This window comes from Conger conger, chromosome 11 (assembly GCF_963514075.1).
Source record: "Conger conger chromosome 11, fConCon1.1, whole genome shotgun sequence".
Taxonomy (NCBI): Eukaryota; Metazoa; Chordata; class Actinopteri; order Anguilliformes; family Congridae; genus Conger; species Conger conger.
The window spans coordinates 42,859,907-42,874,826 of record NC_083770.1 but is presented as its reverse complement, the minus strand read 5'-3'; the positions used below and the strand labels follow the sequence as shown (position 1 = coordinate 42,874,826).

Genomic DNA, 14,920 nt, shown 5'->3' with positions numbered 1-14,920 from the left:
CTGAAGGAGGTTTTTGAATGGTCAGTGGTCTGTGCCGCCTGTGTGTACATTTGCTGAGCTGGACATTAAATGGTCGGTCTGTAGGAGGTTTTGATTGGCTGTTAGCCTGTCAGCAGACTACTCACCTTTTCCTGCTGCTGTAACTGGGCATGCTTCTTGGCTAGCTCCGCCTCCAACTCCTCCCCCCTGCGCGTGACCTCACGGACGCTCTCCGCGCCTTTCTCCAACTCCTCCTGCTGCCTCTGGTGCTCCTCAAGGAGCTCCACGCGCCTCCTCGTGGCCGCTTTCACATCCTGCACACGGGACAACGCGCGTAAGCCAAACCGGGGCCAGCCTGTAGCCTAAGGTGCTTAACCGGGATCTGGAGGGCTGGTGTTTCCAGCCCCGGTTGTAGCCACAATAAGATCCGCACAGCTGTCGGGCCCTTGAGCAAGGCCCTTAACCCTGCGCTGCCCTGCTTAGTCTAATCAACTTTCAAAGTCGCTTTGGATGAATAAAAAATGATTTCTTTATTTATCTGTTCCTGCCTAACTGATCTCTCTCACCTCCTCCACCCGCTGCATCTGCTGACGGCTGTCACTCAGGGCCTCCTGCAGTCCCTTCAGCTCCGCCCGCTTTTCTGGAACAGACACAAACAGCCTGCCGTGAGGTCACCAGTCCGTTACTGGGAGCAGAAGTCAAATGCTCGTCCTTATCTGACCCTTTACGGATAAGATCGGATTCCCCTGGTGGAGAGGCTACCTGGCACTGCATCGAGCCTGGAAACAAGAGTATGTATCTCTGGTACAGGTGCTGAGGAGCTGTTCCACACAGAAAACTTGTACATCTGTGTAACTGTGTATCCGATATCCTCCGTGTTTAAGCCTTGTGTTACACAGGGGCGTGTGGTGAAGGTCATCTCTGCAGACGGGAGCTAGCTCTGGGCAGATCTAAATGGGCATGTGACTCCAAAGGGGCAGTGGGGGAAGGCCATAACTCCATTCATGATGCCCAACTCCAGTGGGGCGTACCTTGGGGACACGTTTCCACCATACCAAAAGGCCTCCTACATGGAGAGGTCCGCCTACTTGTGGCTTAAGACCCACTCATGGGGAGACCTCCGGTGTGCGGAGGTATATTCTGGGGCGTGTGAGGGAGCAGCAGTTGCCGGCACCTTCTAACTGCTGCTGGGCGGCGGCGGCTTCGCGGCTGGTCTCCTGGCGCACGCCACACGCCCGCTTGTGCTCCCGCTTCCTCTGCCCAAGCTCCGCCTCCAGCCGGGTTAGCTCCGCCTCCGCTGCCCTCGCCCCCTCCTCGGCCGTCGCCAGGCACCTGAAGCACACCGGGGGGGGGATTTTCCACCATGGCAAATACATTTCTATATTCAATCTTTCTCAAAATTCTCACACAATGTGGTTACTTTGTGTTGGGACTGTTGACTGGTTTTCGTGAAGCTTTTATTCGGGATACGCATTTAAATAAATTAAAATATTTAGTAAATGTTTTGGCATCTATGTTGTTGACAGTTCAGTGACACACCCAATGTTCATTTGGAGAGGTTTACAGTTTACTTAGATTTACTCTATGATGACTGTTGCTTTTCAAATTTACATGGGTGCATATACTGACTATTAATGAACATAACTATCGCTATATGTATGTATCGCCTCAATGTTTTTTGAGATTGGATGTTGAGGCCACAAGCTTGTGGTGGACTCTCACTGGCTGCGTCATTGCCTTAGCGACAGTTCTAGAATTCTTACATGAACCTTATAAGGGTAACCTAAAGCAAGTTTTGTAAAATTTGCCCCTTTACCTCTCTACATGGCCCCATGTGCCCCCCTACCTCTCTGCATGGCCCCACTTGCCCCCCTACCTCTCTGCATGGCCCCACTTGCCCCCCTACCTCTCTGCATGGCCCCATGTGCCCCCCTACCTCTCTGCATGGCCCCGTCTGGCCTCCAGGTTCCTGCACTGGTCCTCCAGCGCCTCCCTGTCGCGCTGCTGCGCCTCCACGCCCCCCCGGGCCTCCCCCGCCTCCTGCCGCAGCGCCTCCAGCTCCGCACGCTCCTGCTCCAGCTGCCCGCGCTGACGCTCCCCCTCCGCCCGCTGCCTCTGAGACGCCTGGGCCAGCCTCTCCAGCTCCGCCCGCGCCTGGGAGAGAGGGAGAGAGAGAAACAGGGAGGGAGGGAGGGAGAGAGAGGAACAGGGAGGGAGGGAGGGAGAGAGAGGAACAGGGAGGGAGGGAGGGAGAGAGAGGAACAGGGAGGGAGGGAGGGAGAGAGAGGAACAGGGAGGGAGCGAGGGAGAGAGAGGAACAGGGAGGGAGCGAGGGAGAGAGAGGAACAGGGAGAGAGGGAGGGAGGGAGAGGGAGAGAGGGAGAGAGGGAGGGAGGGAGGGAGAGGGGGAGAGAGGGAGAGGGGGAGAGAGGGAGAGAGGGAGGGAGAGAGAGGGAGAGGGAGGGAGAGAGAGGGAGAGAGGGAGGGAGGGAGGGAGAGAGGGAGGGAGGGAGGGAGAGAGAGGGAGGGAGAGAGAGAGAGAGAGAGAGAGAGAGAGAGAGAGAGAGAGAGGGAGGGAGAGCGTCAGCCAGGCCTTGGATGGGCACACCATTAAATAAATCAGCCACTGACTGGGACCCAGACAGTTGGTGGCTCAAGCCCCGATAAGCCACGATCAGATCCGCACCGCTGTTAACCCCGCATTGTCCCCTGCTTAGTCTAATCAACTGTAAGTCGCATTAGACAAAAGTGTCAGTTAAAAAACAAATGAGTATTATTATATTACAGATATGCACCTCTAGCAGGGACTCCTGGCTGTGTTCAAGCTGGTCCAGACGCTGCTCGTGTTGCAGGGTCACCCCCTGCAGCTCACTGGTCTCCAGCTGCACCATCTCCAGGACGTGTTTCAGCTCTGGCAGGGTAAAAACACCACACTCAGGGGCCGCTGGGGGCTCATCCTGCTGTCCTAGTGTAGGGGTGGGCCCCCCGCTCGAGTATCCAATGAGCACCATGCTGGGGCGGACTGTGGTCAGCACCCCAGCAGGGCAATGAGCAGCTGCCTCTAGCTTTGCCCGAGGGAAGGGAGGATTTAAACCATGAGCAAAGTAGGGGGGGTGGTAACTGTGGAGGAGTGTAGTATGGTAGTGCAGTTCTGCTGGAGGCGGCCAGCAGTTAGGGAAGCATACATTAGCCATGTATGCTATCTATTGTAATCATCACACTTATGTATACTTATTTTACTATTCTTAGTGTTATAGTTTTATTGCTGCTTCTTGGTCAGTTTGTTATCTGATTAATATACAGGGTTCACGTTTTTATCAGTGCGGTCACGTCCAGCACTTGTCCTCTAGGGTTTGACCATAACCAGCACACTTGTCCCTTGTTATGGTTTTGTGCTTTATTGTATGTCGCTCTGGATAATAGTGTCTGCCAAACGGCTGTAATGTAATGAAGTGGTAATTTTAGTGTAATATAATGAGACAAGATCTGTGCCACTATGAATTAAGAGCAGTGTTAGTTTTACAGTAATATAATGAGGTAACATCTGTTGAGTAAGGGCAGTGGTAGTTTTACAGTAATACAATGAGGTAAGGGCTGTTGAGTAAGGGCAGTGGTAGTATTACAGTAATATAATGAGGTAAGGGCTGTTGAGTAAGGGCAGTGGTAGTTTTACAGTAATATAATGAGGTAAGGGCTGTTGAGTAAGGGCAGCGGTAGTTTTACAGTAATATAATGAGGTAAGGGCTGTTGAGTAAGGGCAGTGGTAGTTTTACAGTAATATAATGAGGTAAGGGCTGTTGAGTAAGGGCAGTGGTAGTTTTACAGTAATATAATGACGTAAGAGCTGTTGAGTAAGGGCAGTGGTAGTTTTACAGTAATATAATGAGGTAAGGGCTGTTGAGTAAGGGCAGTGGTAGTTTTACAGTAATATAATGAGGTAAGGGCTGTTGAGTAAGGGCAGTGGTAGTTTTACAGTAATATAATGAGGTAAGAGCTGTTGAGTAAGGGCAGTGGTAGTTTTACAGTAATATAATGAGGTAAGAGCTGTTGAGTAAGGGTGAGGTAAACTCGTACAGCAGCGCAGCTTGGGTCCTGACCTGCTTTGTGTTTGTTGATCTGGGCCAGGACGCCCTGCAGGGTCTGTTCCTCGTGCTCCACCTCCTGTTTCAGCAGGCCCGCCCGGCCCCTGCGCTCCACCACCAGGGAGTCCAGCTCCCCCTTCAGGCTGCGGAGGGTCTCCAGGTCCGCTCGCAACTCCTGAGACGGGGGCAGAGAGACAGTGGGCTCATTCCAACCGCTTATTGTGTCCTCCCTCTTCCTCTTGCCTGACAAATCGATTGATCTTTAAAAACATTCCAATCCATGAAATGTTCATGTTCCTGTTTCTAGGAGGCTCCTGAAGATTTCTTGAGCAAGGAAATACGAGCGTATCCTTTGCGGAAGTAGTTTTTTTTTGGAATGACGTATAAATGATCAAAATGCGGATACACCTCTCCCCATCTGCCACGCATCTGCCACGACTGACTGATGTGGCTTCAAACTGAGGAAGGAGCAAGCACATTCCATTTGCCGAATTCACGTTTTATTTCCTTGCTTCCCCCAATGGTTGGAGCGAGAAGCAAGGAAAGGACACAAGGAAAGGACACAAGGAACGGAAGTAGCAGGTGAAAAAACAAGCGACTGGAACGAGTGCCGTGCTTCAGCTCACGCCTGCATCAGCAGGCCCAGCTCACGCCTGCATCAGCAGGCCCAGCTCACGCCTGCATCAGCAGGCCCAGCTCACGCCTGCATCAGCAGGCCCAGCTCACGCCTGCATCAGCAGGCCCTCCTCAGGGGCTCTGACCCAGCCTACACTGGACGCTTAACCTTGGAGATAGTTAAGCAGTCAGAGGAATTTATCAATGGTTGTTATGAATGATTTTGCTCATTAAAATGTACTGCATGGTGTCATTTGTTGGTCAGTGAACAGTAAAAATAAGAATGCAACGCAACTCTGCTCAATGATGGTCTAATTGGTCTAAAACGAATTGCAGCACTAATTCCAGCATAATTTCCACTAATGATGCTGAAGGAATAACAAGCGCAATGTTGCCTTAGAAACAGCCATGGGTTTTTTGGAAAGGTATGGAGCTTCTCACCTTAATGTGCCTCTGCAGGTCCTGCACCTCCTCCTCTCCCTGTTTCAGCACCTCCACCAGGCTCCTCCTACGCTGCTCCCCACTGTCCTGTAGGAGGCGCTCTTCTTCGTGCCTCTGCCCAAGCTTCCTGTCCAGGACAGCCAATTCCTCCTTCTGCTGGGCCACCTACCCCCGAAAGCAGCCTCGTCAGAGCCAGGGAGAGCTGACATCCACACTGATATGGGACAGTCCCAATTGATGGGCATTTTGATGTACCCCAAGTTTTGACTTCAAAGCACTCCCCCCCGTCTGAGATAGCAAACTCAAACCCCTATAATATATAATAAAGTCATAACAAATATATAATTATACATAATATATAATAGTCAGTTAATAGAGTAATAACAAAGTCCAAGGACCCTGTGGCATATAATAAACCAATAACCTAAATGACATTTGCCCGAATAATAACTGTCATATAAAGTGTCAAATACGCTAGACAACATGTATGTGTGTATGTCTGTGAGGGTGTGTGAGTGTGTGTGTCTGTAGTATACTTGATACAGTAATAAATGACCTTGGTGCTGAGTGCATCTAGCTCGCTCCGGCGCTGTCCCAGCATGCTCTCTGCCTCTCTCAGGGTCTCCAGGTGCCGAGCCTCTCTGCTCTCGGCCTGATCCAGCTCGCTCTGCAAGGCCTCCAGCCTGTAGCCAAACACACATAGGGCAAAATACTAAACCGAGACACGAGCTCATCTAAATCCCATGATTAGAGCAGTGAACTTGTATGAAGAAAAAATGTCAGCTAACAACGTATGAATGTTCTAGGCCACCAATAATATTATCAGCTTGTCATTATCATTGATACTATCCCGGCCAAAAAAAACATACTGAGAAAGCATTTTCAACCTAGTATTTAATTAATCATTTGTGCTGTAAGGCTTTGTATGTGTAATTTAATGTAACCAAAGGTGATGTCACTGGTCGGGGGGTGGGGGTGGTGGTGGTAGTGAACCCACCTCTTTGTAGCAGTCTGCACCTTACTGCTAAGGTCCTGGAACAAAGCATCCTGGGACTCCACCACCTCCTCAACCTCTTGCAGAGTTCGCTCCTGCTCCACCCTTTGCCTCCGCAGCTCCTGCACCTCCTCCTGCAGGGTCCTGAGAAGAGAGGGGGGGGGGTCACCAAAAACTCATTAGGACTCTGTGAGGTATCTGTCATCTGGCACTTCCATGTGCTCTGATCTCATCCCCCCCATATTCACCCTCTGCTCAGGCTGTGCTGTGTACCTGAGCTGCAGGTTGGCCTCCACCAGCTGGGTGGCGCTGTCCTGAGCACGCTTCTCCAGCTCCTCCAGCTCTCGCTCTGTGTCTTCCACGTGCCGCTGGGCCTCGCTGTAGCGCTGCAGGGTGTCTCTGGTCTGTAGCAAAAATGGAATGCACATCTGTCTGCCACAGCCCAAACAGAAAACCCACATCTATCTCTCATAGCCCAAATAACAGAAAACCCACATCTATCTCTCATAGCCCAAACAACAGAAAACCCACATCTATCACTCATAGCCCAAATAACAGACAACCCACATCTATCTCTCATAGCCTAAATAACAGAAACCCCACATCTATCTCTCATAACCCAAACAACAGAAAGCCCACATCTCTCTGCCACAGCCCAAACTACAGAAAACCCACATTTGTCTGTTATAGCCCAGACAACAGAAAAGCCACATCTGTCACTGGCCAAACTGGCAAACAGTGAAAAAACTGTCTACGGACTTTATGGTCTCCATGAGTGTGACTCTATGAGTCAGAAGTGTGAGACTCTAGGGACATTAAAGGAATGTGCAGCATGTTTTCGATGGATGGAGGGAGGAGGGGAGGGGAGGCCAGGACTGACCTTTGCCCTGGTGTCTTTCAGGTCGCTCTCAGCCTCCAGCAGCAGTCTGTCGGCCTCCCTCAGCTCCGCCCGCCGGCGAAGCAGCGTCTTCTCTACGCACCCCACCTCCCCCAGCACCTCCCCCTGCTGCCGCAGGGACTCCTGCACCTCCTCCACCAACGAGCTTCCACTGCCCACCAGAGACTCCCTGAGGAGGGAGCACAAGTGACTATTACCACAGATAAACCACACTGTGGTGTTCCACAAGGACCTGTCATCGGACCATTAATGTTTGTTTTGTCACGGTTACCCCTTGGAGATTTACCCACAGATGCTGGGTGAGTTCATTGTAACTTGAACAATGTCTAGCTCCAGTGGAGATTATCCTGCTAAATGAAAATGTTTAAAGTTGCTTTGCAAGGTGTGCCTGCCAAATGCCTAAATTACAAAGCTGTCAAATTGTAGATGTGGTATGAGCTTACATTTTTATGCAGCATTACAGCACATTTAAATCCACTGATGCTGATATTAATATTATGGCAGGTAACAGTAGTTGCAGGCGGGTCACCTCTGTCTGCGCATTCGGCTGACGGCTCGCCTCAGCTCCTGCACCTCCTCCTCCAGCTCAGCCCGCTGGTTCTGCAGCCTCTGCACGTCTGCGCCCAGATGCTCCTCCTTCCTCTTCTGCTCCAGCAGCTGCGCCAGCTCTCTCTCCTGCAGGGGGCCACACTCAGCATCACCCCCACTGCCTCCGCACGCTGTTCAGCTTACAGGTGCCACTCCTAACTATGCTCTCGCCTAAACAGATTGGTCAGTCTGTGTACAGCGTACCCTGTGTCAGAGGAGTAGGCTTTTTGGCAGACACCAGCAACCCCAACTCTTAGCTCTGGAGAGCCACGTAGCCTGCAGGCTATTGTTTTAACCATAAGCAGCTGATTGAGACCCAATGACCAGGTAATCTGAATTAGCTGTGCAACCAATCAAATGCTTTAACTGGTCAATTGCTCTGCTACTGGAGTGCTGAGTAATAACAAAGTCCAGGACCCTGTGGCACTCCAGCACCAGGATTGAGGACCACTGGTCTACACGCAGGCTCCAGAACCAGTGTCACAAAAAGGCAATGAAGAAACTGAACTCCATCCTCATTTCTCCACTCCATGTCACTCGATGTGCAAGTATTCCTTGATTTTGCATGTGGACCAAACATAAACTAGGCGCGACCTACACATTGGTGGTGGTTGAGGTAAGTTTCCCCTTCACCACTGTAAAGCCCTTTGAGTGTTTAGAAAAGCACTGTAGAAATGCAATGATCTACCAAGCTATCTATCTTAAAAATAGACAAAAACGTAAAAACATCAAACATCGTTGTAACGGTAACTAACGGCTCTGTTCCCCTCGCCTGGTGCGACCCTCGCTGAACTGACGGGCGTAGCCGAAAGGCCAGAGGAGAGGAGCGCGGGGTTTGTGGGCGACGCACCGCGTCCTGGTGCCGGGGGACGTTGCAGTGCAGGACCCCCGCAGGGACCAGGGGCGTGGAGAAGCTGGCGGGGGGCGGGCCGTAGAGCGGGGGGGCTCCCGGCGGGGGCGGTCCGTAGAGCGGGGGCGGTCCGTAGACGGCCGGGGGCGCGTAGATGACGGTGCCGGGCGGGAGGGCGGAGCCGTCGGGGAGCAGGGTGTAGTTGGCGGGTCCGGGCGGGGTGGTGAAGTGACGCCCCGAGACGCCGCTGTCTCCGTCACTACCCCCCCCGCTGTCCCCCGGGTCGCCTGCAGACACGGGAAGCCGTTAAGAGTCCAGTGAAGCACGGTCCACTACCGACAGTACAGGCCACCCCCGGCTAAAGACCGCAGGGATGGCCAACGAGGGCCGTATGCGTTTTCTGGATTACAGACCAGAAACTGCAGTTAATTATTCAATTACCCAATCATTTACACGATCTTTGCGAGGGAATCGGACATGGTGCGTATGGCTAATTAGCTGATCGAGCCAGTAAAATCCTGTACACACACTGGCCCTCTGGAGTTGCCCATACCCGATCTACCATTACAGTTCCATTCCAACTCCAGAATTATGATGAAAAGTTAATATCTGAACCTATATTTTGACAGATGAATGCAGTTTGTAATGTCATAGACAACACATTTCACTGTTATGATCGAGAATCACCTCTCCTCCCGTACGTCCTGGAACGCCTGCTTCTGAGAGGGGAGTACATCCAATACCCTCCGGCAAGGGGCACCGCCTGTTCCGCTCTCTCCTTCCTGCCTCTCCGGCCCGTGTGGCGCCCCCTGTCGGGCGAGGGGGGGTACTGCGAGCCGAGGCCAGAGTCGTGTGTGCCCTGAGAGCCGACACTAGGGGGCTGGGGGAATGGGGTGGATGGGGGGCAGATCTGCTGTCAGTGACGTCAATGCCTCAATTCAGTAAAAACAAAGAAACAAATCACAGCCACAGAGACTTCTGCGCCTATTGAAGCTGGAAGCATTCTACTCATAGTCAGGAGTTTTTCAATTACCACATAGGTAGGAAGGACAAATGTTCTGCCTGCAATGTAATCGCAATGGCCATTCCACACACAAATGTAAAACAAAATTAATGTCTGGGCTTACTGTAACAGGTCATCAAAGAAATATAGACAATTAGAAAAGACTAAACTATGAAATTGTTTCATAAGTACACTGACTGTTCAACAATGTTACTCTTACTTTAGAAGCCATAAATTATTATGTTAATTTTGCTCTGTGTTTACTGCACTTAAACCAATGGGGTCATTATAAAAACCACATTGAAGGCATAGATACATTTTACTACGAGACTCACTGTGAAATGTTTAAGGTTGTTATTTACTAATATTTGTGTCTTTTAGGTGCTAAAAGCATTAGAGCTAGCACCCTGAGGGTGAGTTTGCTTTTCAGAAGCAAAATGGCACCAAAAAAAATCTAAATCACTATCTATCTAGTAATATTATGGGGAGCCTGGTTTAGATTTAGAGACGATTAGGTTTGTTTGGGGGGTTTTAATTGTGAAGCAATGAACGGGAATGAATTAATGAGTACTGCTAGGTGCTGGAAGAACAGAACCCTGGTCTTTCCTTCCAATTCGGCATCTCCCATTGGGTCCAAACGTTCATATTTCAACTGTCTGTGTGCTTATATAATATATTAATTCTTAATTGAATGCACTGAACAGGGTGAATAGATAAAAAAATATTTATGCTTCTTTGCAGTCTCATGTGATTTAATCAGGCTTGCATCGCCATTCTAAGATGTGAGGACTAACTAGTGAAGTACTGCTCCACTAGTTAGCCAGTGAATTAGAAATACTTCCAGGTACACGGTGTAGAGTCATGCGTTTGGCTTCACCAGCACAGTGCCTTACGTTTGCTGGTGATGGGACGTAGTACCAGCAGCCCCTGCTCCTGTGGGGGTCCCCGAGATTAGATATGAAGCTGCATTGCTGGGCCAGGGTGTCCCGTAGCACCCCAATTTCCTCCATCAGCTCCTCCAAGTTACCCCTGTTATCTACGAAGACAAAGCAGCACACATCAAAAGGTGCTGAAGCCCCACTCTCTCACACAAGAAAACTGGCACTTTAAAGATTGGGTTTTAGATTTAAGACTGAATCTATGTGTTTTGGTCAGTTATTACGGCATAGGTTATAGATAGATAGATGCCGTCTCCCACAGCATAGTGTCCCCATCACTGCACTGGTGCATTGGGAATAATTTGACCAGAGGGACGATCGCCCCCTACTGGCCCAACAAAGTCACTTCCAGCAGAAAATTTGTTTTTCCCAGGAGGTCCCCCATCCAAGTACTAACCAAGCCCACACCTGCACCCAGCCATTTTGCAGGAGCTGGGTGCAGGATGGTATGGCTGCAGATACCAGTATATCTTTTTCCATAGAGCTCCAGGAGGCCTAAAAGCCTGGGGCTCGGGTACCGACGTGCCCGGAGGCAGCTGAAGCGGCATGGGCTGCATTCTCACCGTCTTTGGCTTGGGCCAGCTGCTCCCAGAGTCGCTTAGTCTGAGCCTGCTGCCTGTCCAGGGAGCGAGTTAGACGCTCCAAGTCCTCCCGCTGAACGCCCTGGACACTGCTGTCCAACTCAAGCATCTATCATGCACAAACACACACAGGCATACACATTATGCTGAAGAGGTGTCTTCTGCTGTAGCCTTATTACAGTGAGGTGTTCAGAGTGAGCACCACTGAGAACTGAGATCTCAGCATTACGCAGTGGAAGTAACTGTAGGTTGAATATAATGAAATGGTGGCTATGTGTGACAGCGGGTTGAGGTCAGTGGAAGCGTGTTGACAGGGTAGTGACCAGACCTGGGTCAAATACATTTTTTTTTCGGATTCAAATACTTTTCTGCGCTCGATTGATCTTGCCTGGTGCAGTTGAGCCAACCAAAATGACAGGCAGGGTTTGCACTTTTTGAGAGTATTTCATAGGTTCCAATACACCAGACAAGCACAGTAAAGGGAGCCAACATCTTGGTTGGCTCAATTGCATCAGGCAAGATCAATCGAGCACAGAAAAAGTATTTGAATCCAAAACAATTGTGCATTTGGCCCAGGTCTGGGTTGAACTTGAAGCTTGTGGAAAGGGTGGATGGGTGACTACGGACTGAAGAAAGGGGAAATATGGGTGTTAATAGTGTGTGAAAGCTGGTAGTTGACAGGGCCGTCTCACCTGCTGCTCTCTGTCCTTCAGGAGTTTCTGCAGGAGCTGGATCTCAGCCTCCGCCCGCGCCAGGTCCTGGGCGACAGCCGCTGCCTCCATCCTGAACCCTTCCAACTCCTCCGCATCCTACCCACAATCCCACACACACACTCAGGGACATGGCATCACAGGTCTCTACCCACAATCCCACACACGCTCAGGGACATGACATCACAGGTCTCTACCCACAATCCCACACACACTCAGGGACATGACATCACAGGTCTCTACCCACAATCCCACACACACACTCAGGGACATGACATCACAGGTCTCTACCCACAATCCCACACACACTCAGGGACATGACATCACAGGTCTCTACCCACAATCCCACACACACGCTCAGGGACATGACATCACAGGTCTCTACCCACAATCCCACACACACAGCCACGGGCCTCATATCACAGTTATAGCAGACCTGGGTCAAATACATAATTGTTTTGGATGAAACAATTTTTTGTCTGCTATACTGGAACCTATGAAATAATCTCAGTGCCAACCCTGCCTTCCAGTCCTCTTGGTTGGCCCAACTGCACCAGGTAAGATCAGTCTAGCACAGAAAAGTATTTGAATCAAAAACGTGTTTGATCCAGGTCTGTTCCTGTACCCACAAATCCACCCTCACACACATACACACACCGCGTATGACATAACATCTGTCTGCCTTCAGTTCCATGCCGACCCGACGGGTCGTGTTCCCCGCTCAGTGTTGCCGCGCGCGTGTTAGTTTTGGGGTTTTCGGAGAGTCCTCACCTCAGCCCTCTCCTGGTTGATCTTGCGCACCGTGCCGTGCAGGGAGCGCAGCTGGTCTTTGGCTGCGGTCAGCTGCCGGGCGGCCATCTTGTCCGCCGTGGTCATGGAGCGCTTCAGCTCCCGTATCTCGTCTTCCAGAGAGCGCAGGTGCAGTCCGGTTCGAGATTCCTCTGCCTTCACCTGCAGACGCAACCGCTCGTCTTACCAAAACACAGATTCCATCTGAGAGCACCTTTGACCGTGGCGCCTTATGGACCTAAATGGACCCATGAACTATCCACCATTTCATATTTGCACCGCGGATGTAAGTGGCTACTTTTTTAGAGGCATACTATACTGAATTTTAGGCCTTAATGTGGCTCTTTGTTTCATACAAAAAAATGTCCAAGCCCCCACTCAACACTGCCCACGGCACCCCCAAGATGATTCTAGCCATTGCACACCATGGTGTGACAGCAATGAGCGAAGAAAACCAACGCCTAATATGATTCGTAAAACATCTGCTTCAGTAGTTGCTTTCCACATAAGCCATTTAGCAAGATATTACTCCTGTTTCTATAGCTAAACGTCGTAGGTGCTGATACTAGCCATGGCTAGCAGCAGTGGATTTCAGTCTGCTCTAGCAAACCATAACATAACATAGGCACACATACTCACAAACACATTTTATCAGACATCTCATGTCATCTCAAGCCATTTAGCAAGTGGCTGGCTAGTGTTCGGTAACTTTGCAGTTGGTAGCTGTTGTTATTAGCTAACTAAATTCAGTGTAGTACTTCAGCAGGCCTTGATGGCTGGGGACCACTGCACAGTACTACTGCTTATATATTTGGTAGATTGTACCAGCTAATTTCCTCTGGGCAGGGAACTCATGCCTTGATTCCTGAACTTTCAGAATTTACATTTACATTTCGTCTGCCAAATGACTAAAATGTAAATGTAAATTCTGAAAGTTCAGGAATCAAGGCATGAGTGCCCAGAGGAAATTAGCTGGTACAATCTACCAAATATATAAGCAGTAGTACTGTGCAGTGGTCCCCAGCCATCAAGGCCTGCTGAAGTACTACACTGAATTTAGTTAGCTAATAACAACAGGTACCAAACACTAGCCAGCCACTTGCTAAATGGTTAGCCAGCAAGCTAACCCAGCTCACCACTGTAGTAGCCAATCCTTACACGTCTCCTCTTGCCCTACTTCTACTGGACCAGGGAGTGTATGAGTTCAGTGTATTGGACACATGCTTTTTCAGATACAGTACAAAAATAAAAAAGGACCACGCCCAGAAGAGGAGTTTTTATAATAACATATGCAAATAGACAAGCACGGTATTGGGCAGAAGTGAACACAGGCACAGGTTGCCAGTGTATCATAGCAATGACTGAGTTTGTTTTACAATATTTTCAAGGTGAAAATCCTGCATGGTATGCCTTTAAAGTCCCTATGACAGGCACAGTATTTTCTTACTCTACTTTTCTTACTCTTCCTGGTTAAATAAAGGTTAAATTAATCGATGCTGATACAGCGATTGTGACCTCTGACCTGGTTGTCCTTGTCCTCCAGCTCAGCGAGCTGGCGGTCTCTCTCCTCCTCCACCTCCTGCAGACGCTGCTCAGTCAGGCTCTGCACCTCCTGCGCCTCCCGGAGCTCCTCCTTTAGCCTCCGTAGCTCCACCTCCCTCTCACCCTCCCGCCTCTCTGCTGCCTCCTAGTGAGAGGCAATGCTCATTTCAATTCAATTTAATTCTATTTGTGTATCGCTTTTTACAGAAGACTGTCACAAAGACACTTTAGAAGGGCAAATGCCAGACCTGAAATAGCAAGCACATGAGCTAAAAACACTGCTCAGTGGAAGTTTCTTTTTTCTTTTGTTCCAGTTTTTTCTCCCAATTTGGTGGCCAATTGTACCCTGTTTATTAACAATTCACACATACTCCTGAGGAAACACCATTGCAACCCTGCCCCCCGGTGGCCGGAAAGAGAACAACACGCCTTACTCAAGCTGTCCAGTGGCAGTTTCTGACGGACTGTCCAGTGCCAGTTTCCCCTGCAGGAATGGCAGGAATCGGTCTGCTTGAGCTCTGAAAGAGGCCCAGATGGGGCCCTCGCTCGGGGCAGTGTACTCACCCTGGCCGCCCGCGTCTCCTCCTGGCCGCGGCGCAGTTTCTCCTGCAGGGCGGTGGCCTCCTGAGCCAGCCTGCCCTGCCTGGCGTGTGCCTCGTCACGCTCCGCCTGCGCGTCCAACACCGCCCTGCGTAGCTCCCGCTGCAGCTGCGCCAGGCTGCAGCCCAGAGCGTCCCCCTCACCCTGCGGCCTGCGTACCGGGGGAGGCACTGTGAGCGCTTACAGCCAATCCCACTTACCAACCACACAGGCACAGCCAATCTCACTTACCAACCACACAGACACAGCCAATCTCACTTACCAACCACACAGACACAGCCAATCTCACTTACCAACCACACAGGCACAG

The 14,920-nt window shown here is 50.5% G+C and overlaps 1 protein-coding gene across 1 annotated transcript in view; it reads right to left on the bottom strand.

The window, feature by feature from the left end:
• cntrl (centriolin) overlaps positions 1 to 14,920 on the bottom strand; it is a 38,388-nt gene that overhangs the window by 5,548 nt on the left and 17,920 nt on the right. The window contains exons 18-37 of the mRNA XM_061261274.1: positions 14,575 to 14,761; positions 13,991 to 14,155; positions 12,451 to 12,630; positions 11,662 to 11,778; positions 10,952 to 11,078; positions 10,344 to 10,486; positions 9,135 to 9,327; positions 8,448 to 8,734; positions 7,539 to 7,684; positions 6,992 to 7,178; positions 6,385 to 6,515; positions 6,115 to 6,255; positions 5,674 to 5,800; positions 5,118 to 5,282; positions 4,077 to 4,236; positions 2,775 to 2,890; positions 1,916 to 2,133; positions 1,154 to 1,311; positions 546 to 619; positions 126 to 293 (exon numbers count right to left, since the gene is read on the bottom strand). Of these exons, the coding sequence (XP_061117258.1) occupies positions 126 to 293; positions 546 to 619; positions 1,154 to 1,311; positions 1,916 to 2,133; positions 2,775 to 2,890; positions 4,077 to 4,236; positions 5,118 to 5,282; positions 5,674 to 5,800; positions 6,115 to 6,255; positions 6,385 to 6,515; positions 6,992 to 7,178; positions 7,539 to 7,684; positions 8,448 to 8,734; positions 9,135 to 9,327; positions 10,344 to 10,486; positions 10,952 to 11,078; positions 11,662 to 11,778; positions 12,451 to 12,630; positions 13,991 to 14,155; positions 14,575 to 14,761 (3,190 nt within the window). The remainder of the gene's footprint in view (positions 1 to 125; positions 294 to 545; positions 620 to 1,153; positions 1,312 to 1,915; positions 2,134 to 2,774; positions 2,891 to 4,076; positions 4,237 to 5,117; positions 5,283 to 5,673; positions 5,801 to 6,114; positions 6,256 to 6,384; positions 6,516 to 6,991; positions 7,179 to 7,538; positions 7,685 to 8,447; positions 8,735 to 9,134; positions 9,328 to 10,343; positions 10,487 to 10,951; positions 11,079 to 11,661; positions 11,779 to 12,450; positions 12,631 to 13,990; positions 14,156 to 14,574; positions 14,762 to 14,920) is intronic.